The sequence below is a fragment of the Haliaeetus albicilla genome, chromosome 16 (genome assembly GCF_947461875.1).
Source record: "Haliaeetus albicilla chromosome 16, bHalAlb1.1, whole genome shotgun sequence".
NCBI lineage: Eukaryota > Metazoa > Chordata > Aves > Accipitriformes > Accipitridae > Haliaeetus > Haliaeetus albicilla.
In genome coordinates this window covers 3,354,420-3,378,636 of record NC_091498.1, presented here as the reverse complement: position 1 = coordinate 3,378,636, position 24,217 = coordinate 3,354,420, and the positions used below count along the sequence as shown (strand labels likewise).

Below are 24,217 nucleotides of genomic sequence, written 5' to 3'. Positions count from 1 at the left end.
CAGGGTTCAACTCCCAGCCTCACAAAGCCCTTCCCGCACCTTGGAGTGTAGCGTGGTGTATCGCTGTGTTGCATCTTCCAGCTTGCTCTTGACCACACTCCCGGACATCAGCGGCTGGGACCCTGCGTCCCCAGCAGCTCCCTCCACATCCAGCACCTTCTGCCCTGACATGGTAACAAACCGCAGGTCGCCTTTGTGGGAGATCACGTCTTCCGAGAAGCTCCCCTGCCGCAGCAGCAGCTGACGGAGGGCCGTGGGGTCGCTGTCCCCCTTGTACATCCCCTCCAGATCCTGCTCTGCCTGCTTCAGCCAAGCCTCGAACTCCCCGTGATCCCGCAAGAACTTCTGCAGCTCGTCCCGCAGGACTTGCACTTGCTTCAGCTGCGTTTCTGATTGCGAGAGGGAAGCCGCATACTGGTCCTTCAGCTCTGCCAGCCGGCTCTGGAGCCGGTCCCGCTCCTCCCCAGCCAGGCTGTGGCCATGCTTGTCCAGGAAAGCCTGCGCCGACTGCGTGGCCAGGATGACGTCCTGCTGCTGGGACAGCAGCTCCTGGTGCTGGGCCTGAAAGATGACAGCGAGCAAAGGTGACGCTTGTGACCGAGGGTCTCTGCCCACCAGCATCCAGCGGGTGCAGCGAGGCCACACGTGTGACTGAGCCTCCGCACCCTCCTACAGCACTAACAAGATGGGGGAGCACCCCAACGTTGCAGGCAGGTGCTCTGCGCGCAGGAGAGTAGCCCCTTCTCCGACCACGATGGGCACCTTCTCTCGTTACCCTGATTGCACCCTGCCATGGCACCCACCCACCAACACAGAGTGCATGTCCTTCAGGAAGGCAGGCAGGGACTTCCCACGGCTCCCATATGGAAAAATCACCCTGAACACGTGTTTCAGAGGCCAGACCCATCTAACACCCTGTCCTGCTCCCAGCTACATCAGCAGGCGGAGGCAGGGTCAGCGTGTCAGAGAGAAAGCTTTGAGAGGGACGAGGTGTTGGTCCTGACCTTCAGCCTCTCGTACTGCTCATCCAGGCTCTCGGCAGCGCTGTCTGCTCCCACGACGTGGCCATCGGGGACGTCCTGAGTGCCTGTCCCCACTTGCACCCCTGGCGCTTGCTCGATGGGATGGGGTCTGTACTCCAGGAGCCCTCCCTTCTGCTCCAGTGATGCCACCCAGTTCAAAAGGGAATCGATCTTATTGCTGTTCTCCTCCAGCTCTTTGGCAGCTTTCACCTGAAAGCACAAAGGCTCCAGATAAGAATGACCGGTTTTATGCGTGTTCAGCAAGCTGCTGCATGGGGGAGGGAGACAAAAATCAACAGAAGAAAAACGCCAAACGGTTTTCCAGCCACAGCAAATGCTTGAGACACTCACAGACATCCAAAACACTTCGTGACTCTCTGGAAGTGGGGAAGGTGCAAAGAAGCTGTGAATAAACTCAGCCTCTCTGCTACGTTGCATTTCTCACCCTGATACAACCCAGAGTTCCCACCCCAAAGGGCTGCAGCTCCACGCACGCAGGTGTGAGCATTGCTTTCAGTGCCAGCGCGTGGAGGTGCCCGATGCTCACGCTCCCATTAAAGGTCAGCCCAAAGGCAGAGCAAGGTGCCTTTTACTCCCCCATTTCCTCCCCAACCAGCTCATCTGTGGCTGCAGCTCTCAAGGCATTTCACGAGAGAAATGCCTGGGGGGGCATCTCGCCTCGGGGACAGGCAGGAAGGAACAGCAAATTGCTTTACGCTGCATCACGCAGATGACCGCCAGGACCCCGAATAAACCTCGTTGCACCAACTGGACCTCACCATCCACCTCAAACAGAGCCCAGGGGCTACAGCTCTTTGCACGTTACCTTTTCAGTCTCCTGCTGCACTGCAGCAGTCACAGCACTCTCCAGCTCCTTCTGGGCCAACTCCGTCCTCTCTTGCAGGGACCGGTACTGCTCTTTGGCATGCTGGAGCTTCTCTTGCAGTGCTGCCAGCTCTCCGGGCTCCATCTTTGCCTTGTTCTCCTCCAAAAACTCCTCTGTGCTTTTCAGGATGCTGGCGAAGGAGGCGGCTCGGGTGTGCATGTTCCTCTGCAGCTCCTAGGCAGACAACGCCGTAAGGCTCCGTGCGCTCCCGAGGCAGCGCTGAGCCTCTCTGCTGACCCCCGTTTTTTTAAAGCACTGACCTTAACATCGCTTTGCCTCTGTTGCAAGGTGGACAGGTCCCCTTCACTGGCTGCTCTCTGCTGCTCTGCCAGCGTGTCCTCTGCCTGGCACAGCCAGCGGCTCAGCTCGGCCAGGCTCTGCGCCCGGGCTGCCTGCTGCTCCTGCAGCGTCTGCGGGCAGAGGGAAGAGGAGAGGGGACAGTTAGTACCGGTGCTGCACCTCTGGTCACGCACATCGCTGAAAGGCAAGGTGAGAGGTTACAGCTGGAGCATCTCCGGAAAATGAGGATGCAGCACAGAAAACGGCTTTTGCGGCTCTCCATGTGCTCCCTCTCCCTCTCAGGCTCACACGCTGCGGGAACGGGGCCGAGGTGCTGAGTCCCTGCCGAGCAGGAGCTGCTCACTCTACGTTTGCACCGTTCGAGCAGGTTTCTCTCAATCTGCTCTTTGAGAAGCCCGTTCAGCTCCACGTGGAGCCACGCTCCAGGTCACGCACTCCTTTCTCGGGAGAGCTCAGCCAGAAGTTTCTGTGCCTTTTCCATTCAAGCTTACAAACATTGAAACTGCAGCAGAAACTCATCTAATGAGAGGTAACAACAACCTGAGGTCAGGCAGCACCACTGTGGAGCCCCACGCAACCCAAGTAGGCTGTTTTTTTGATCCTGGGGTTGGAGAGGGAGCCCAGGAGAGAGAAAGCGTTTCTGTAGCTGATCCAGCTCCTCCGTTTTACTGCCAGAGCACAATACAGAAGCGCCTGTTTGAGCAATTGAGCATGATGTGACCTGAGAGTCCCTGCAACGTTTCTGTTCCCCTTTCCCAGGGGAGATAAAGGGTTTTGAGTTTCACTGGGCATTTCAGCAAGGTGATGTACAAACTTGTGCAAAACACTGCGCTTGTTTCTCCCAGTCATAAGATAAACAACAGAAGCAAATTGAAAGAGCCTTCTTAAGAGCTCTTCAGCTGCAAAGCGAGTTCTTCCTGGGTTAGGATGGGCGCACACTGAATCTGAAAAAGCAAAGCAAACTGGTTAATATACACACACACTCCAGAGAGGACAGGCAAGAGTTACAGGAGCAATTGTTAATAAAAACCACACTAATCCTGTCTTGAATAAGAGGATCCATGCAGTGACGGGTGCTGCAGCAATGCAGCAGAGACCTGAGGACTTGCTTTTGCAGCTGCCTGCTGCCTTGATACATCATCAGCTGTTTCTCTGGGACAGCAATACCTGACCTGTGCAGTGGAAATAAGACATTAAAACTGCCAGGTGTCTGTGGTGGCCCCTCTGCATGGGGATTTTCTGGTGGGGTTACAGAGACCAGGGATTATTCCACCCAGCCCAAAGCAACTTGATGTCTAGCAGAGGACTGCCCGCCTGTGCTACCCACACCTCGGCAGGGCTCCATCTTTTGGGAGGAAAGCGACTTTCCACCCGGGAGTTACATGGTAGGAAGAAGAAAGACTTTAGAGGAAGCTCATGATGTGCAATGAGAAGTCATAAACTGTGAGTGGCATGCATAAGAAATCCCAAATACGAGGTGTCTCGGCGCACGTTCTTGTGGCCGGGAAGCGCTTCAGTGAGCAAACTGCAGCCAGGAAGCAGATGTCTCACAACCTTCACCTGATCCGTCTGCTCCACTTGCTGGAGACAGACCTGCAGGACCTCCACCTGAGCCGTCACACGCTCCGACAGGTCCCGAAAAGCCTTCTGCAGCTCATTGAGCAGCCTCAGCAGCTGCCTGCTCTGCTGAGGGGTTAAGTCCTGGGCATGCTCAGAGATAAGGAACTGGATGTCAAAAGCAGTGGCATCAAGCTGAGATTTGGTGTCAGCAAGGGGCTCTTTCAGCTCCTGAATGGGAGAGAAAAGACCTGTCAGGCAAAATGAACTTTCCTGCACTGCCAGCTTCAGACGAGACACACGGACAGACAGTGGTGTGCACCCAGAAAAAAGAACAATATATTCCAGAAACTCCAAATGCTCCCAAAAGCACACTCGGCATTGAGGTGACAGCATCTCACTGCAGCAATCTTCCAACGCTCCTCTGCACCAGGCCTCCAGCACCTCGTCAAGAGGTTGCTTGGACCATGCGGGTAGGGCTGCCCTCGGGTCTGAAGACGACCCAGACCTGGAGGTGCCAGCAGCCCTGTCCAGTCCATGGTGACTCTGTGTGCCACCATCAGCTCTCAAAGCCTTCAATCCCCTGACTTCAACACCAAGGTGTTACCAGCAAACAGGAGATGCTGAACTGACCAAATCTTGAGAGCTAAGCCTGGGCTCCTCGTACAGTCGATGGAGACCGGGGCAGGTGTGATGGAGGGGGCTCTCAGAGCCCCCACGGAGGAAGCAGCTCTCTCCTCAACATCGCAAAGCCTGAAGGGAATCCCTCCCAGTTTGTCAGCCCGCACCACACACCTGCATTTGAGCATGTTCCCCAAACAGCCAAAGCAGATGGTTTGTATATTGTGGAAATTAATGACTTTGGAGCAAGTACAATATTGTTGCTCCTCCTGCAACAAAGGATAAGGGCAAACCCACCAAGGCTCCAGGAGGGAAGCAGGATTAAAAGCTTCTCCTCCGCACAGAGGACAGCAACTTCATCAGCCAGAAGGATTAGGGGCATTGCCATGGTTACCTTGTAGTGCTGGAGGCAGCGACTCAAGCTGTTCGCATCGGTGGCATGGTGGTAATCGCTGCCGTCCAGCGACTCTGCAGTGCCAGAGACCCAGCTCAGTAGCTCCTGGAGTTTGCCCTGAAGAGTCTCGTGATGTGCCAGGATTTTAGCCTTAAAAACAGAAATGCATCATTTGAAGAAGGAACAGAGCGCTCCAGGGAAGGAGCTTTGGGATGCTAGGGGGGCAGCAGGCAGCAGAGGCAATTGCCAGCTCTACCTTTTTGGTTTCTGCTGCCCCGCGAAGGTTTTGCAGCCGGGACTCCAGGACATCACTCGCAGAGCTCAGAGACTTCTGGAGGTTCTTGGCATCCTTCTCCAAAGCCTTCAGTAATTGCTCAGGGACTTCTTCGGGGGGGTTGGCCACAATCCACTTCACGGCATCCAACTCCTGATTCACTGAGAAGCTCAGCTCCTGCAGCTCAGCGCCCAGGGCCTGAGGCAAGACAGCACCGTTATGTCTAAGATACAGTGACTTCATCTTCCCACTGCCAATACTGAGGAAAGGTTTTGGAGACCCAGTTCCAAACACTGCATCTATCTGCTAGAAAGATTCATTGCTATCCCTCCAGCCCCACGCAGCTGCCAGCACTCGCCTGTCTTTCTCCAGGCTGTAAAACTCATTTCAGCCAAGCTTAGGTTATTGTCTAAGCAGGGAGAAGAAGGTGAGCCAGAGGCAGTGCCAGAGCGGGGAGGGATGGGGTTTGCATACAAATGCCTGTTAAACCTGAGACTAACCTCCCTGGCTGGCTCCCAGAAGCAGGGAGGAGGTGCAAGGGCTGTACATGAAGCTGGGGAGAGGAGGGACGAGCTCTGTCCTGCCTAACACCAGCCAAGCCTGGCCCAGCCTCTCTCACCTCCGCCTGCTGCAGCAGGTCATGCAGGGCTGCCAAATTCTGCTCCGCCGGCTGCACCCGTTTGATTCTCATCTCGATGTCTCGGAGCATGGAGAGATACGATACCAGCTTCTCATCGTGCTCCAGACACATCTTCTTGCTGAACATGATCTACAGAATCAAACAGTAAAACAAAACCTCAGATTTAGACAGAAAAGAAAACAAAGGATTATATGTTATTCTTCTTTTCAAAGAAGAAATCTGTTAATAACATTCCATTTCAGGGACTTTCCACTCACTAGCCTTATCTACAAGATTTACTACAGGAAAAATAAAACACACAACTCTTTTTCCAACATAAGCTTATAAATGGCAAGAGATCTCTGGTGTTACAGTAAAAGTGCCAAAAAAGCATCTTACTTATTAGTCATTTATAAGCAATGCTCTAGCTAAAAGAAGCCACAACTAAGCCTTGAGTGTTTTCAGTCATACATCACTGGGTCCTTTGCCAAATCCATTGCAGCTGATACTGCAACATCAAGCTCAAACATTCACTCCTCTTGTTCTGGCTGTCCTCTGTGCTGAGGATCTTGGACAGATTTGACATTAAGCACACACAAATAGCTCATTAAAAAAATGTCAAAATAGCAAAAAGCATCAATTTACCTGGGCTGGTCTCGTGGATTCCCTCGATGTTTCCAGCAGCTCCCCCTCCACTATCACAGGTAAGAGCAAGCCCCGATCGCCAGGACCCGGCTGCCTGGTCCTGTCCTGGGGTGCTTCTCCTTGGGATTTTGGGGGAAGAGGGGCACCTCCTTCGCCTGTGCTGATCTCCACTGTTTGCTCTTGCCGTGCCTCTTCTCCGAGCTCAAGGACTGCAGAGGTTTCCTGAACTTCTCTGGGTTCCTCTCTGATAATTAATTCATCGGGCAGTTCGTCTGCTGCAGGAGCTACAATGGACACATCACTGGTGGTTTCCACCTTGGTGTCTTCCTGGGTCATCCTCTCCTCCAGGCTCAACGCTATCGAGGAACCCTGACCATTTCTGATCCCACCTTTCATCACCTCTTGAGCTTCTCCTTGTCCTGGGGGGACAGGGAACACCTGATGCCCAGCGAGGTTTTCTTTATCTTTCTCAGAAATTGTTTTCTTTTCTTTTTCATCCCTGCTGCTCCCCCTGTGCTTGGCTGTGTCTCTTGCCAACCCAGCAGTAATCTTGGTGGTGGTTTCATGTTTTGGTTCTGGCATGCTTGAGACAAAGTCCTCCTCCCTCTTTTCCCCTGGAATTTCTTTGGAAATCAGAAAAGGAAGGGACTGCTTTTCTGCAGAAGATTTCTCCAGCTGAGCACTGTCCCCTGGGATACCAGTCTGCTTTGCTTTCTTTTTCTTGCTTTTCTGTTTTTGGGTAGGTTTTACCTCAGTTTCACTTGGTTTTGCTTGATCAACTGGACCTTCTGCACCCAGTCTCAGGGTTTCTTCTTCGATGTGCTTGACAGTTTTTTTAACTGCAAGCTCATCTCCTGCAGGCTTCATAGGGATGCCAATCTCAGGGGGCTCTCCAGACTCTGTAGGACCCATCTCTCCCTTCCCTTGGCCCACTGTAACAGATTCCCTTGGGGCTGCCGGTGTTACCCCATCGAGGCTGCCCGCTCGCTCTCCTTGCTCACCTTCTGCACCTTCTTCACCTGCCACAACTCCCTCTGCACTTACAAACCCCCTCCTCCTCCTCCTCTCCTCACTATCCTCTGCACTGCGAAGCACCTCCATGTCCAAGAACAACTGCTCTTTCTCCAATCCCAATCCCTTCACTTTCTCTGTCCCTTGATCTGCTTCTTCTCTCCATGATTCCTTTCCCCAAGCTGCTCTCACTCGGGAGCTGCTTTTTGCTATCCCACTTTCCATAGCCCTCACTACCACCATCTCTTCAGGGAGTGATGTTGTACCTAATACCGAGGGGTATTCTGGAGTCAGTTCAACCTTTCCTTGGGGATGATGTGTTACACCATCCTCTGAAGTTTCTTGAGGTTTTGATTTCCCTTCTGTCGGCGTCACTGGGAATCTCTCGGTGGCAGCGGCTGCACCTCCAGCCGCGTTGTAGCTCATGGCTTCAGATTCAGCTTTGTGCTCAGCACCTTCAGACTTCTTAGAAGCACTAGCAGAGACAATGACATCTTCATCTTTTGGAGATAGTTTTTCCATTTTTTCCTGGAAAAGGTGGGGTTTGTCTACTTTGCAGATCTCAGAACCATATTTGTCTTCGGATATTTGTGCCTCCCGAAGACCGGCAGCTAATTTTTGGCTAATCAGTTCTTTTTCAACTGCTTCCTTTAAACTCAACCTTTTCCCACTGCTAGCCTCAACAATTCCCCCGGTCCTCATCTGGTTGGTGGCGATGAGTTTGGCCATCTGCTCATCCAGCAGTCCTTGCTCCACAGCAGCCCTCAGGGAAAGCCTCTTGCTGACGGTCCCCTCCACGACCCCCCCGCTGTCTGCCTGAGCCTGCAGCAACCGCAGAGTGGGCAGAGGGTCCACCTTCCCCAGCCTCACCGCCTCGGCGCACGTAAGCTTGTTCCCCGTCACCTCATCCTTGATGGCTCTGAAGGGATGGACCTCCAGATACCTCTGGCCAGATTCAATGTCGATTTTACACTTCTTTAGGAACTCTGAGTAGGGAACGATCATGCAGGTCTCGGGATCTACAATTCCTTCTTTCATTTCTGAAGATGACAGGACTTTCTCCATAACCTGCTCGGGCAGCAAGCCCTCCTTTACCGCTTGACAGAGTGCCAGTCTCTGGCCAGAAGCAGGATCAAAAATGCTTCCACTCCCAGCCTGGATTTCTTGCACTTTCCTCTGGAAGGCCGGACTAATGAGCCCTAAAGATACTGCCTGGGGCAAGGGCAGTTTCTCCTTTGTAACTGGATGAATGTAGTCCTGCAGGCACACGCTTTCAGCTTTCGTGAGCTCGTTACATATGTCTTGATCAATCAAACCATGTTTCATTGCGTTGTTTACCGAAAGCCTCATTCCAGACACGTGATGGATGATTCCTCCATCAGCAATCTGCTTGGTCAAGAGCTGAAAAGCTTTTTCCTTTTTCAGGAGCCCTTTTTCAACAGACTGTGCAACAGTCAAAGGCTGCTTGGTTTTAGGATCCACAATTCCAGTGGTCTCAGCCTGTAAGCTAATGAGCTTCTGTCTGGTCACCTCATCAGTGCCTTTCCCTTTGGAAGCCTTCTCCAGCTTGACCAGCTCTTTCTGACTTGTTGGCTCTATCAGGCCCAGATTTGAAGCCAAAGTGACTGATATTTTTTTGCCACGTTTCAAGTCAACAATCCCTCCAGTAACCACTTGCCCTTCCAAGATCCTCACTGCCGTTTCCTTGTCCAGAAGACCAACTGCAGCGGCATCCTTGACAGAGTAGACAAAGTTATTGCCTGGGTCAAGAACGCCACTTATTGCTTTGTCAGATGCGAGCACCTTCTGGAGAAGGTTCTCATCCATCAGACCTTCTTCAATGACGTCCTCAGTGGTTAATGATTCACATGTATGAGAGTCAAAGAAACCACTGAACATCTTCATTTTCTCCATGAGTTTCACTGCTGTGTGGCTGGGCACCACTCCATGGGCTACTGCTTCATTTAGGAGAAGAGTCTTCCCTGTCTGCTCGTGGATTATGCCACCGCTTTGGAGCTGCGTCAACAGCATTTCCAAAGTGTCCTCCGCTTCCTGCTCTGCAGGAGCTGGCAGGGAATTTTCATCAACACACTCATAATCTAATACTTCTTCCCCTTCTTCTTGTACTTCCAATACACTTTCAATGTTTTCACTTTGCCTCTCTGTTTGCTCTGCCTCTCCAGTTTTAGGGAGCACAACCTCCTCTCCTCCCAGCATGCCATTCTCAATTGTTTCCTCGTTTAGCAAATAAATCTCTCTAACATCCTCTGCCTCTAGTTCAGGTTTCTCCCCACCCTCAGGCTTCTCTGCCATGATTTCCAGTCTCTCTCTACTTTCTGAAACATCCATGGAGATGCAGATTTCACTTTTCACAACAACTGTCCCACTCTCTGATGCCCTCTTCTGGTCTTCGATACTTTCCACTCCATCTACTGTAGTAGGCTTGGACTCTTCTTCTGCCCTAACCATCGTTTCCTCTGTTTCTCTGAATCCGCTACCAAGGTCGCCGGGACATCCTGGCATTGATAATTTTACCTGATGTTTGCCCTTGCTTGTAGAAGCTACTTGCTCTCTTCCAAATTCAGCATCAGTTTCACTCTTCATGGTAGCCTGTTTGGTATGAATCTGCTCTTGCTCCTCCACAAGCAGGATATCTTCTGCATCCTCCAACAGGAGGCCTTCAGGTCCCATCACCACCTCCCCATTCTCCAAAGCTCTGGGTGGCAAGACCTTTTCTCTTTGTTCTTTTGAAGGAGCAAATTGAAACTCAAGCTGCTGCAAAGCCAAGCCATTGCAAGGCTCTCTTTCAAGAGCTGCATCTGCCTTTGTCTCCTCAAAGCCTTCACTACCTTCCAACGTGTCTGCACAGGATCCATTTTCTTGGGTTCGGATGAGGGCTTTAGTGAGATTGTTCAACTCTCCGTCCACTAAGAGCAGCTTCTGGCCATCATGGATGTTGATGTAGCTGTGGGTCATCAAGTGGAACATCAGCCTTTCGTCATCACTCCTTAGCAGAGGGTCACTTTGCTCTTTGTGACCTGTGGGACTCCTTCCAGAATTGCTCTGGCCATGCCTGCTTCGGTTTGGAGAGCCAGCAAGCTGCACGCTGGCCATGACATCAGGTATGACTGTTGATTTCAGCTTCTTCGCCACATCTCTCTCCAAGATGCCATGTTCAACTGCTTTCTTCCAGGACAACACCTCAGTGGTTTCTGGTATAAAGATAGCCTTAATGAGTTGCCTCTTGCTGAGAATCTTGTAAACCATCTCTGTAGACAGGATTCCTTGATCTAAAGCATCTGCAACTGGGACGATCTCCCCCGTCTCTGGCCACAGGAGCCCCATGAAGGACCAGAGGGATTCCAGGACCACCAACGCAATCCTTGGTGCTACCAACTCTTTCCTTACAGCTTCATCAATTGTCAGTCTCTCTCCCGTGACTGTATCGATGATGCCACCTGTCTGAAGCTGCCGGATAAGAAGCGTGCATGCCAAATCCTGGTCAATTAAATTATGTCTCACGGCCTCGTCCACAGTCAGCCTGTGCCCTGTCCTGGGGTCCACAATGCCACCAGCAAAGAGGTGGGCTTCCAGCAACCTGACCGTTACCTGCCTGTCTATCAGCCCTTCCTGCACAGCACGGAAGATGCTGACTTTTCTGCCTGATTTCAAGCTCACCATCCCACCCGCCAGCTGCTTGACTGGAAGCAGCCTCAGTCCAGTCTCTTGGTGGATGATGCATCGGTGCATGAGCTCGAGCAGACTGATTTTCTCAGCAGTGTTGGGGTCAATCAAATCCTTGCCACCCTCCAGGTGAGAGAGAAGTCTGGAATAAAGCTGGGGGGTAAGGAGCCTTTCTTGCACCGCTGTCTCCATGCTAATTCTGCCCTGATGGACTTTAAAGCCCCCAGTAACGAGCTCAGCTTCAAGAATCTTCAGCCCGATGCTCTCACTGATCCTCCCCTCTTCTATCGCAGCAACAACAGGTAGGACCTGCCTCCCTTCACAGCTGACTTCTTCCACCTGGTGGAGAGCATCCTTCAACTCCTGCAGCACCTGGAATGTCCTGAGATCGATGATATTTCTTGCCAGACCTTTCTTCAAAGAGAGTTTCTCATTGGTCTCTGGAACAACTAAGTCAGATGTGATAACCTGGGCCTCCAAGAGGACAAGGCCAGTGTCCTGATCTATAAGACCTCTCTGCATGGCACCAAAGACAGGGAATATTTCTACCGTACCAAGATCGATCACTCCTGCCACTGCTTCGCTGCCCTAGAATAGAAAGAGAAGGAAAAAGAATTAAATCAAATTCAAGCATTTCTAGCACTCAGATTGCATGAATTCCAGGGAGGTCTCACTTTCCAAAAAAAAGTTCAAAAACCCTAAACAGGCTAGAAAGTGAGTCCCAAAGTGTTTGAAATGCAACTCCAAAGGCATTACAGCACGCATATTGGTGCATTTGCCAGCTTGCACGTTGCCAGCAAGTTTTAATGCTCATCTAGTCCATCACCCAGGGCAGCAGTGAGATGCTTCCAACATCCACCAACAGTAACGTAGCAAAGCAGCAAGCAGCAAAACCCAGAAGTGCTCCTAATGCTCCATGGAGAAACAGAGGGAAGGAGACCAACAAGCACACCAAAGCCGTTCAATAACTCCAGTTTTAAAAAGTAAAGACAACGCAAATCCCACTGTGTAATCACAGAGGAGAAAAAAACCCCAAAGACGTCCACTTCAGAGTATCTAGGAATCTCTCCAGCGCAGCTTCCACACTGACTCCTGCCATGCTCTAAATCCTGCCCTTCCCCAAGCAGATCTCAAACGCCAGGACAAACGGCGAGCACCACAGACCCCTGTGCCATGGAGCAGCTCCCCAGCCACGCAGACCGGCCATGCATTAGGGCAGGAGCGCTGCATGCAGGGCAGCTCCCCGAGCACGACCACCGGCACCCGCTCTGCCCAGCTCCAGCACCTCGAAGTAGCCATGCTTTTCAGACAGAGCAAGGGGAGAAATGTAAGAAGTTGGAGGTCCCAGTATGGAAACAGTGACAGACTGGGAACAGGCCATCTACTTTGGTGTTTCTGGAGGGGCTTTTCTCTTCTTGCTGGTATCCCCACAGGGAGGGTAATAATTAAGATGATAGAGTAACAGCTCTTTGGACATTTGGGTTTCTCCCAGTCCCACTGGTTGGGTATAAGGTTGGTCCAAGCACTAAAAGATTTTTGTGGGGATGCGGTGGAGGGAATTGGGATTGTGGAATGAATTCCTTTTGCACCCCCAACACGCTCTGATTTATTTTTTTTATGAGTGAGTCTAACAGCACAGGTGGCTGGGGGTGTTTGTAGCTGCGGCACAGCTCAGTTATGGCACAGCAGAGGATGCAGCCTCCACCACGCTGGTTTGCAGATCCCCCCCCGCTGCCTTCTGCTGTGGAGACACGGTGAGCCGGCTGGAAAAACCTAAGCTCTCCACCATCATTGCCAGACTCTGACATGCACGTTCGGAGATGAACAAGCCGTGGAAAGACAGAGAAGAGGAGGGGGGGGAAAAAGAGAAAGATAAAAAAAGGAGATGGGAGGGAGGGGGGTAAAAGGCTTTTACTTACCCGAGTTGCAGGGTGTGCCTTGAGCAGTTAAAGACAGAGCCTTATGGAGCAGTTCAGCCGTATCACACACAGTGTAAAGCTTGGTGTTAGCGTCCAGCATGCGACTGTTTTGTTTGCAAAAAGAACCCCACACACAGGTCGTCCTCTTTCACTTTGTGTGTTTTGTTTGTTTAAATCCCGGAGGGTTAGTTAAACTTGTAAGCAAGGATGTCAGTTAATCTTAAAAACAGTTGACATGAAACACAAACTGTACAGGGACACATCATGCTCAATTTAGCGCGTTCTGCTTTGCATTTTTGTCTTTTATAACTTCTCTCTGACAGTTGGATGTTTCCAGCAAGCAAATGTTAAGAGTTCCTCATGCTCCCTCTACAGTGAAGCAACTGCACCGCACAAGAGCCACAGGGATCATCTCGTAGACGGGGATCTACGGTGAAGCCCCACTGCCATCTCTCATTTTGTTTCCTGGGCTTTGTCGAGAGCTTGAGTGAAAACTGTTCTAGCCTGAGCCCCAAAGCGTGCTCATGCTGCATAAAAACAGCCCAGCAAGCCCTGGAGAAGGCTTTTGCTCAAAAGTAATTTTCCTGCCCAGGAGGGAGGAAAAGGGAAAGGAAAAAGCATCCTTTCCATGGGCAGGCTGCTCTCAGCTGCTCTCCTGGCAGCAGCAGCAGAAGCATCAAAGTCGTGATGGCTTAGTGACGACTAACAAGTCGGTTTGCTCACCGTTAGCTTTCTGCTGCCAGCATGAGGGCTAAAGAGCTTGCAATAGAAAGCGTTTGCTGCACTAAGACACCTGAAATGTGCTATAAAGTCCAATTTGGAGAGAAACACTATGTGTTTAGGTGAAAGCTGGACAGGCAGATTTCAAACAAGCAGCCCCGTCGCCCTCTTCCCGCAAGCGGCTCGAACAGGGCTTCACTCACGGACCCAACAGCCAAAACCTGCGTCACACGTCCAGATCTGAGCGGGCCGTTGCTTCAGAGTACAGGGAGCCAGCAAGCAAACACACAAATATATCCATCGACACATGTATATACACTTATATAACACGTACACGTATATCTGTGAATGACCGAAGACAGCTCATAACGGAGGCAATAAGGATGCGCTTTCAGCCCTCCCTACCCAGCAAAACAAGGACGGGGACTGACAGGAGTGCTGGTGGATGTGAACAGGGAATGGGTCCAGCTACGGGTCGTGAAGGTCTCCCAGGTCAGCTGAGGGCCTGGACGATGCAGTCGCCTTCCACTGGGAAGAGCAACTTCATTCAGCCGCAGCTGAGACAAACCTCTCGCCAGGCCCTGACATACACAAGATGGCATGGGCAAATGCCCTGCTGCAGAAACCCACCTTCTTGCGTCTCCTGCACACAGGCAGCCTGTGAGAAGGAGCCCTCTGCGGTTAAAGCACTGAGAGGGCATTCCTCAGAGGACACAGATTTGCTAAGGGGACCGTTTCCAGGACAGATGTCCATCTACATCCTTGCCCACCAAGCGTGAACAAGCCAACCCTTGTGCACTGGGCAGAGCTCTGATGAAAACCTTTGCAAAGGGCAACTCTTCCATTGACCTGGAAGGCAGCAGATAAACGGCTCCTGCTTGGCATCCCGAGACCACCCCAGCCTGGATGCTTCGGGTGACGGATGGACAGAAGAGAAGGGAGGGCAATCATGTGCAAGTAAGAAAGTTGACGGGCTGCAGCAATGAGTGGCTGGTGGCCATGAGACACGCAACCAAGCAAAACCTTTTTCACACCCTGAGAAGTGCCCCGTGTCCATGCAGCCACGGGACCGAGCAGGGACCAGTACCTTGTGCTCCGTCTCCTGAGCGAGCTGGCTCTGGAGCTGCTGGAGCTGCTCCGTGGAGTCGCTGCAGAGAGCCTGGTATGTCTCCTTGAGGGCACTGATCTGAGCAGAAATCTGTTCCTTCTCCGGATGGGAAAGCCTGCAAGGGGAAGCGGAAATCTCTCAGGGAAACTGCACAAACCAGCTCCCACTCTGCAGAATTAACATGTTCTTCTGGTGAAGGAAAAGGCCAAACTCACCACGAGTCCCCTCTTCCTACTGCCCTACTCCTTACCCAGCTCAGCTAAAACCAGCAAGGGTAATTGTGCTCAGCAAAGGCTGACCTGCATCGTAACGATCAAATCCCCAAATGTGCAGGGCTGGATCACTACTAAAGGGGATTAATATTGTCCCAACAGCATAAATGGCTTGCATATTTCATAGCTCTTGTTGCAGATAAGAAAGACGACAACTGTCATGTGCAACTCATCACTGTTTTTAACGGGAGTTGGGCACCGGACCCCAGGGACACGACCCCACCAGCACCAGCTCTAAGGTTTGTCATCTCCCCCCACTTCTCTCCCTGCCTGTCCCCTCCTCAGGCCACACTCACTTGTGGCTGTGTTTTGCCAGGAAGATTTGTGAAGTTTTGATGGCCTCAGAGATCTGCTCCTTCTTCGCAGCTAGCTCCTCGTTCAGGGCCTATTGGGGGTAAAAAAAAACAAAACAAAACAAAACAAAGAAGCTTAATTCAGCTGTGGAAAAAGAGCAGAAGTTAAACAAGCTGTCTGATGGTTGCCCCCAGTTTACCTGCTGCTCTGAGATGGATTTCTCGATGTCACCCAGCTCTCTGCTCCCAGCAGCAGCTGTCCTGCCTTGCACGCTCTGCTTCAAGCCCAGGGCCCAGCCCAGGAGTTCCTTTACCTTGTCCACATGCTCTTGCTTCTCCTCTTCCACTACTTTCTGCAAACAGAGGAGGGAGGAAGATAACCACGTCAAAGGGGTCCCAGATTTCCAAAGGCAGAGAGGGTCTCAGGAGCAGTGCCCGAGATGTAACCTCAACATGGAGCAGCAACCTCGGGGGTGCTAGGAAATGAGCCTGCACATTTTTAATGAAGTTCAGTTCTGTACAACACCCTTACCTCCTCCTCCTCCAGCCGCCGGAGAGCATCGCTGATGTACTTCACGTGCTGTGTGGTTAACGTCACCAGAGCTGTATAGCGAGTCCGCAAATCCATGAACTGCAAAGGGAGAGAGGGGGAAATGGGACGCATCAGTCAGGACCGGCGGATCCAGAGCGACGTACTTTATAGTACATGACATGGATGCACCATCTCTCGCTTGGGAAGCCCCCCAGGCACCTCGCAGACCCGGTACGGCATCAATGAAATGCAGCAAGTCTGACAGGGAGGGTTGTGGCCACACACGGCATGCTGCACAACACTGGAGCGAAGGGGAGACTCCGGTCACGGACACTGGGGCAGATGCTCAACTCTTACAAGAGGGCTACTGGGATCTTTAATATCCACATGGAGCAGACAGGACCTCAGGTCCCTAAAGGTCTCATCCCAAAGATCCACACACAGTAATGCTGCATGGCGCTCTGGTTATTTACCTCGCAAGGCTGAAGGGCTGAGCCGACCCTGCTGGATTTGACCCAGGGGTTCCCAGGAGTCTAGGTATTTCATACCTGGTGCTTAGAGCACTAAGCCATCCTCTCTGGCTATTGGAAAAAACAGCGAGGGTGGAAACTTTATGTATACAAGAGAGTTCAGCAGAAAGGAGCCTATTTCACAGAGGCTGCTCGGGGGTTTGCTTGGCGTCGAAGAACCCCCCGGCCGTAATTTCTCCCTCGCAAGGTCGGGCGGGCGGCTGCGCTCCTACCTCCTGTGTGATGGCATCCGAGGACGAGAGCATGCGCCGGCGTTTCATGGGAGACTTCTGCTGCGACTCGACAAACGCCCTGTACGTCATGAGCTGCAACTCGTAGTCCTGCAAATGCAACCAGGGGTGAAGAGTCATGGAGCACGCGAGATGCAGACTGTGCTGGGGCTGTTTCTGCCCAGCCAGCCTTATCTAGGTGCAGGAGGGGACCCATACCTTGACGGCAGCTGAATATTGCTGGGAGAATTTCTGACACTGGTCCAGTTTGGCTTGATTTTTCTCAATTTCTGCAGCCAAAGCCTTCAATAAAATTCAAAGAAAAAATGGTTGTCTGGACAGCTACCATGAGAGGTGAACTGAATTTCAGTCTGCATCCCTCCCCTTCTGGGTAAAGTCTTTACACTCTTCTATTTTTTCACGCAAGACCTCATCTCCACCTCAAGCTAAGCAGTTTCTCCACTTCTGAGACACCCAGCTCAGGCCTGCAGCCTCTTCCCCGCTGCGTTTCATATATTCAAGCTCACAGATGAAAAGATTTTAGTAAAAGAAGTGACACGGTCACTGCAGCGACTGCGCTATCGAGACATGACGAGATCCTGCCTTACCGTTTGCTGGCTCAGCTGCTCCGACAGCACCCGGCTGTCCTCTGCCTGCCCAGGCTTCATCAGCTCCTGCTGGACCGTGATCTCCTCAATCCACTGGATTAGGGCACTGTGGCACTGCCGGTAATCACTCAGCACCTCCTGGATGCTCTCCAGCTCCGCGTGGCTGAGAGATGAACCAAGACAAATCATAGGAGGGCGAAATGCCACTGTAGGCTATAGGGATATCCCAGCCACCAGTGGGAATCCCATCTGGAAAAATGTCCCTGCTATCAAGCCTGACCCAAGCTCTCAGCTGAAGCATGAAAGTAAATCTGCGAAAGGAGGCAGGAGGTTTCTCACCGGGTCTCAATTTGGGTGCAGACTCGCTGCCAGCGATCCCACAGCTGGCTTCCCTTCTCCTGATAGCGCTCAAGGTCGATGCTGCGCTCTTGTCTCAGCCGGTACAGCTGCTCTCCCACCGCCTTCGCCTTTGCCATCTCCTCCTCCAACATGGAGAAGACGGAGCTCTTGTCCTTCACTTCCCCGAGCCATTGCTGCAAAACCAGCAAGAGACAGCACCGGTTCAACGTCGTGGAAAGCAAATGGCACATTAAGGCAGAGATGCCCTCCTGCCGGGAGCTGACAAGCCTGAGAAGGGGTTTATCTTCCCACTCTCCTTAACCTGCAAAGAACTGGCTGATTATAGGAGATGCAAAATGGAGGGGACCATGGTCTCAGCTTGGAGCAAGTCAGATTGGTTCAGGCCCTGTCCTACAGCAACAGCACATGGAGCTGCCAAAATGCGCACATGTGCCAGCATGTGCCCTACAAGAAGACAGAGCACAAGCCATAGCAGCGCCTTTACCTTTACAAAGCAATGAGGTATCACATAAGCAGCACAAAATCCTCCCGGCAGCTATGTCGAGGCAAGAAATATGGCATACAGTACAAATTCAGCAGAGAAAGGGAAGGACCCTGCTTGACAAACGCCAAAGCGTTGGCCGGTTTCTGCAAGCCCACCTTGGGAAATGAACAGCACCAACCTGTAACGCCGTTCTGTGGGACTGAATAGCTGCCAGGTCGGCAGGGACTGCCTCCTCTTGGCTCAGCTTAACCTCATAGCCTTTGACCAGAGATTCTGCTCCTTGGGTGTTACGAATAATAACATCAACCGTCTTCAACCTGGCAAATCAGAGACAGCACAATGACATCCAAAATTTGGCAGAGATCCTCTTGATGACGAGGCTGTTTGCACCATGTGCCGCAGAGGGATGGAGCTCAGTTATGGTCCAGTGCAAGGTGCATTAGAGGGCCAGAAGAAAGGTCTTTAGCAGAACTGGGCAGATTCAAAATGGTATTTGGGAACCGAGGCACATCCCGACTCACTTGTCCAGGTAGATGGAAGACAGCCCATACATCTGGTCCATCTTGTTCACCACTAAGTCAAGTTCAGAACGCAAGTGGGGTGTGCTGGACCCCGCGGGCGCCTTGTCGAGGAAGCTGTAGCATCTCTCAGAAACAAACCGCAGGTCCGATTGCAGCCGTTGCAGATCCTCCTGCATGCGCTGTGGGAGGAAGGGAAAGAATATGAAAGGAAAGCCCAAGCAGGTGGAGAAAAAGCAGAATAGCCCTTGGCAAAGGAGATGGTATGAAATGAAGCAGGGAGTCCACCTGGAGAGGTTTCCTGCTACCTTCTGCACGGCAAGATCCCCTTCAACCCTGCGCAGTCATGCACCCACCACCCACACATTCACCCCAGAGAAGCTAAAGCTATTTTTGGCACATGCTGAAGACCAGCAGCCACCACCTCCCTCCCCTCCACTTCTCACAGCAGCAGGACTGACCTCCTGCTCTGCAATGCGGATAGTGTTTTCCTGGATAGTGTCACCATCTGCTCGGGCGCTGCTCGGGGACTGGATTCGGCTCACTAGCCTCTGCTCACACTCCTCCAGGCGCAGACGGATATTCTTGAGCTCGGAGAGGTATGTCCTGGCAACGGTCTCATCCTTGTCTTCTGCAAGTCACAGACAAACCAAAACGGGAGCTCAGACAACCCCAGCCAGCATCTGCCCCAAATGGGACCTGCTGGAAGCCCCGGAGCCACGTGCAGCATCATGCTGACACCGAGGCACCAGGGTCTCTGCTCGGACGGAAAACAACTTAATCAAATAATCTTGTTCAAACGCAGCTGAGAATAAGTCCAGCCACAGGGCACCTGGCATGACAAAGCCAGAGTCCTCAGTCTTGGTGGGACTCACAGTGCTGCTGTGTCACACGTGTCACTGCCACATATATTTTCTTCAAGATTAAATGCAGGAAAAACTCCTTGCTCAGAATGCATCCTAATGACTAAACCCATCTCCAACAATTTTAGGGTAAGAGGACTCAACAGTTAAGCTGAAGCTGCAAAGCCAAGCCCTCTCTGCAGGAACAAGGCCAAACACTTGAATGGATGGAGAAATAAGGAGAGCAGCTTCTCACACCATCAACTAGCTAGCTCAGAAAAAAAAAAAGAAAATTAAGCCATCCCATAAGTCCTTTGTTTATGAGTCCCCACAGCTCCTGGTTAATCCATCATCCCTTTGAAGCTCACCGTTCTCCATGGACTCCAGCAGCTGCCGGATGTGTTCCTTGGAAGATTCCACTTCCTCCTCCAGGCGCAGCCGGTCCGACACCGAGAAGAGCTCCGAGTCCCGGCTATCCTGCAGAAAGTCCTCGTAGTGCGCCTGGAGGCTCTTCATGGCTTGCTGGCACTCGCCTTGCGCTAAGGATCTGAGCTGCAAGTGGGAAAGCAGCACATCTAACTGCCGGGAACAACTTCCTACACATCACCTGAAGCCACCCTCCCCAGCTTAATCACCTTCGTTTGCCAAGTGAGTATTTTCTCTTTAGAGGAGAAAAGGCAAGCTCCTCCGTATCAGCCTCATGCCTCCCTCCAGCCTTGCTCACTCCCTAATGAAACGCTAAGACAACGAACTCTTATGCTTATTACAGTTCAGCAGCAAAGTGCTGATGCTCTTTTTATTGGGAAAAACTGCAATCGTTTTGCACAAAACCCCCAAGCTCAGGTTTTCCCACTGCTCAAGGTGCAAAGACCCTTGACTTCCCCAACCTCACAGTCTCTGGTCTTCCCTTTCTCCTCAGCCACATGTAGAAGCCTGGACAGTGAGCAACGCAGCCCCAGAGCCAGGCAGAGAAGTTCCTACCATACCTTTTCCATGCTGAAGCTTTGCACCAGAGCGATGTCCTTCCTCAGGTAGTTCCAGGAGATGAGGCTCTTTGTGTTCATGTGGAGCTGGTGCCAGAGAGCCATCACTTTCTGGTACAACTGTTCTACCCTGCAAGGGGAAGGAGCAGATCCATCAGCCCCAGATCTCCCCAGCACGCTCAGCCCTGACCCTGTTAATCCACCAGCGAGTGATGCTCCTGCTGTTCAGTGCCAGAGATCCCTGGAAGGATCCCTCCTCCCAAATCATCGTTTTCTCTTTCGCAAGCTACTACAGCAGTTGCTGTGATAGAGTTTGCAGCTGTATAACTATGGGGGATTCCTTCCCTCACCCCAAATCATCTGTGCCACCTACTCCTGTTCCTCCACCCCAGCTCCTCTCCCATTCCCACCCCAGATCTGTCCCCTCCCATGCCACCAACCCGCTCCCCATCTCCGTGCCATTGCACCTCTGGGACTCCCCTGCAGCAGAGACCAGTAAGTTACCTGTTGGCCATCTCGATGGCCTCTTTGTTGGGTGGGGGGATCAGGAAGCAGACAGAGGGCACCATGGCTTCATTCCCTGTGGGGCTGATCACCTTCCACTTGGTCCTCTGGGAATTGTCCTCCAGCACACACTCGTCATTCCTGCAGATGGTGATCTGCGACGGGACCAACACCACCCGGCCCATCAGAAACCAGCAGCAGGGCTGCACATGCCTGCCCTTGCTGCCAGCTTCCCTCCTGGGGGCGAGCCAGCTTCCGTAAATATTTTTTTTTTATTATTATTATTTTTAAAATCAGGCAAAAGCCTGGTAGAGTGCCAAGCAGTGCAGCACACTCATGTCTGGAGAGGAAGAGACAAGGAAGTTAAACGGAGTTGGCTACCACCCACGTGCTTATTTGGCTGAGGCTGATGAAGCCCATCATCCTTGGGGAAAAGGACTTTAGCTCCTGCCCAGAATAAATGTGAGACATGGAAATCTCCTCCAGGAAGAACAGCCATGCTATTTCCCTCGTTCTCTCTTCCCACTCTGTTCCTGCTTTCCATTGACAGACACCACGGAGCTCATCCTAAACCATCACGGGCATTGCTCCCCTGCCTCATCCCTGCCTTCTCTTTCAAAGTCATGCCGACACCCTTCCAGCCCTCACCTCGATCTGCCGATAGTCACAAACAGCCTTGATGGGGATCGTGCTCTTCACAAGGTGCTCCGGGTTCCTGGGCCGGAGCTGAACGATGGTTTTGGACCGTCCCACCAGGCTGGCGACGGAGCTTTTCGACTGAATGAGCTGCTCCTTCTCATCCTGGCAGAAAGAAGGATGAAGGACGTGTTGCTTGAGGCAGGGGAGAGGAGGTCTCTCCCAGGCATCTCGGCACCCCCCACCCCAACGCTGGCCCGCAGGAGCTACGCTGGGATCAAAAGGGCTGAACAAACACATCAGGAGGATCCTGCTGCCCTAACGGGATGGGAAGAGGGGTCATGAGATGGGGTGGAAGCGGGGACAGACTTCAAGTCAGGATGGGACCTCTCCACTACTACTCCCACTGCCCTGCAAAGCTGCATGCACGCCTCTGGCTCTTTTGCTGCTAGGACAAGAAAACATTTTCTTTCAAAAGGGAAAAATCGAGAACACAGAGTACACCACAGTTAAAGTCCCAGGAAGTGTAAAGGGCCAAGAGCAGGACAAGCTCCAGCCCAAAGCCAGGGACGCTTAGTTGTCTGGAGGAGAGACCACAGAAGCATGCTCCCTTTTCTAAAGCAAAGGATGAAGGCATGTTTAAACCAATGGCTGGAATGGGGATACGATGAATTATGCAGATAAAACATCTCAGGAGAAGGGGCTAGTGGTGGAGTGATCGCACAGGTCTCTGGGTTTGAGTAGAAATTTGCTGGTTGGAAGAAGATGCTGTGTAATTGATTCCCACAAGTCCCTGCTGGGTTCGATGATGGGACAACCCGGGGGACTGGTGGCAAAGCTCCTCTGGAACAGCCTCTGGCACCAATGGAGACGTGTGCGGATCACGACACTGGCAGCTCATGTGATTAGTGGCAGCTCAGCCCATTCTGGCTGCAAAAGTTTAAAAAGGATCCCAGAAAAATGTTCTCCCTCATGCTTGGTACTCTCGGGGTTGGTTAGTGTGCTAACAACAGTGGAGGATAATTTAATGGTAAAAAAAAAAAGAAAAAGAAAAGAATAAATGATTAAATAAACTACCTGTGCCTGTCCCAGGGAGCATGATTGGAAGAAATACAACTTTAACTTATTAGGTAAGAAAGAGTAATATAGCTGAGCTCAGGGCAGCTGCCCCAGTCCTGAGATCGTGGCCACTCTCCGGCTGCCCGGACGAGCCTCTCCCACCCCAGACGGCACCTGCCAGATTCCTGGTGTTGCAGGGCTCGCAAATAGGGACCCCAGGAGCCAGATCGGCTCCTCTGTGTCCTGGTAGCGCTGGAGGACAGACCAGGACAACCCCAAGACCATGAGAGAGGACGGGAGCCCCCAGGCCTCCAGGAGAGAAAACGGTGAGCCCAGCTGATACACCCATCACAAACACCCAGTAACGGCATCCCAGCTTCACTGGGGACACCCTGGAGATCAGTGGTGTGCACTAAGAGCAAAGACAAAGCAGCCACCTGCCTCCACACGCTCAAATGTCACCTTCTGGCACTTCCACCAGCGGCTCAGCGGTTAACCCACAGCCCAAATCCTCCCCCGTCCCTGGTTTCGAACACCATCTGATCCTTTGCTCCTTGGGTTTTGTTTTTAGGTTGGTTTTTTTCAGGCCAATTTGGACAAGAAGATCACAGTGTGATCGCCCATCGTCTGCTCTCTGCTACAGCTAAGCCAGGCCACGTGTTTGGAGATCAGCGCTGCTGAGCCCCGTCCCCGCGCACAGCCGGGCTGCCCTGGCTCTCCCCCCACCGGCACAGCGCGATGGATTAATATGGGATTTGGTCTGGATAAAGCGCAGGCGTTGTCTCCGCATCCCACTGTGCTCCTAGCAAGCACCAGCTCAAAGCAGGAACAGGAGCATCCTACGGGCTCTGCGCAACACCTCCGTCAGCAGAACACGACTGGCTCCATGCAGACCAGGATGGCATGATGGGCACCGATGGGGAAGAACCAGCTCATGTCAAGCTATGAGTTTTCACGGACAGCACACGCTGCCTGCTCTTCACCCCGAGGATACAGAAAGATGCTGGATGGTGCCTCTAAACAAAAGCGACCCATCGGCTGTTATAATGACCGAGATCCGGCTACCATCGGCAGCGTTACATCCACGCAGCGGTGCAGCTGGGGTGGCACACAGCCTGCACCCCATGGCCACGTACAAACACATGCAGCAGCTCCAGCAAAAAGCACAACATCGATCGAGATGGGGAAACAAACCGTGTTACATAAAACTGCATCACTATGGGAATAAAATGAGCCTAGTTTTCCCTGGGAAGCAAGAGGTACCCCAAGCAATGCTGCTGGACCGGAGCAAGAAGGCGACCCATCACCCACACAGGATGGTGGCGATGTCCAAGAACCCACCATGGAGTCCTGCAGCAGGTCCTCCAGCCGCGTCAGGCTCGTGTTATGGTCACAAGAATACTTCCTTTTGATGGAGTCCTGCAGGTTACGCAGGTAGGTCTCTGACTCCCGGGCATCGCTGAAGAACTGCAAAGGCGAAGAGGGTCACAGAAATGTGCACAAGTCCGTCGAGCATTCAGCAGCACACTGCAGGTAAGGGACCACCCCAACAACTCAACCAGCAGCTCCCGACACTGTTCTGGCCTTAGGGCTGCAAGGGCAGTGAGCATCCCACATGGATGGCCAG

At 52.3% G+C, this 24,217-nt stretch overlaps 1 protein-coding gene across 29 annotated transcripts in view; it reads right to left on the bottom strand.

Moving 5' to 3' along the window:
* The window catches only part of MACF1 (microtubule actin crosslinking factor 1), a 148,542-nt gene that overhangs the window by 66,932 nt on the left and 57,393 nt on the right, over positions 1-24,217 (bottom strand). For 21 of the 29 annotated variants that reach the window (XM_069803044.1, XM_069803066.1, XM_069803047.1 and 18 more), the window contains 25 exons: positions 23,932-24,057; positions 21,544-21,696; positions 20,896-21,050; positions 20,395-20,521; positions 19,777-19,960; positions 19,028-19,197; positions 18,570-18,748; positions 18,227-18,365; positions 17,544-17,737; positions 17,205-17,367; positions 16,816-16,899; positions 16,600-16,707; positions 15,858-15,956; positions 15,526-15,678; positions 15,329-15,417; positions 14,740-14,875; positions 6,319-11,601; positions 5,674-5,823; positions 5,037-5,252; positions 4,781-4,930; positions 3,763-3,996; positions 2,169-2,318; positions 1,849-2,082; positions 1,005-1,232; positions 40-561 (listed from right to left, as the gene is read on the bottom strand). In XM_069803044.1, coding sequence (XP_069659145.1) covers positions 40-561; positions 1,005-1,232; positions 1,849-2,082; positions 2,169-2,318; positions 3,763-3,996; positions 4,781-4,930; positions 5,037-5,252; positions 5,674-5,823; positions 6,319-11,601; positions 14,740-14,875; positions 15,329-15,417; positions 15,526-15,678; positions 15,858-15,956; positions 16,600-16,707; positions 16,816-16,899; positions 17,205-17,367; positions 17,544-17,737; positions 18,227-18,365; positions 18,570-18,748; positions 19,028-19,197; positions 19,777-19,960; positions 20,395-20,521; positions 20,896-21,050; positions 21,544-21,696; positions 23,932-24,057 — 9,426 coding nt within the window. Of the gene's footprint in view, positions 1-39; positions 562-1,004; positions 1,233-1,848; positions 2,083-2,168; positions 2,319-3,762; positions 3,997-4,780; positions 4,931-5,036; positions 5,253-5,673; positions 5,824-6,318; positions 11,602-14,739; positions 14,876-15,328; positions 15,418-15,525; positions 15,679-15,857; positions 15,957-16,330; positions 16,411-16,599; positions 16,708-16,815; positions 16,900-17,204; positions 17,368-17,543; positions 17,738-18,226; positions 18,366-18,569; positions 18,749-19,027; positions 19,198-19,776; positions 19,961-20,394; positions 20,522-20,895; positions 21,051-21,543; positions 21,697-23,931; positions 24,058-24,217 lie in introns of those variants that run through there. The other 8 variants (XM_069803061.1, XM_069803062.1, XM_069803065.1 and 5 more) reach the window with 3 other exon arrangements.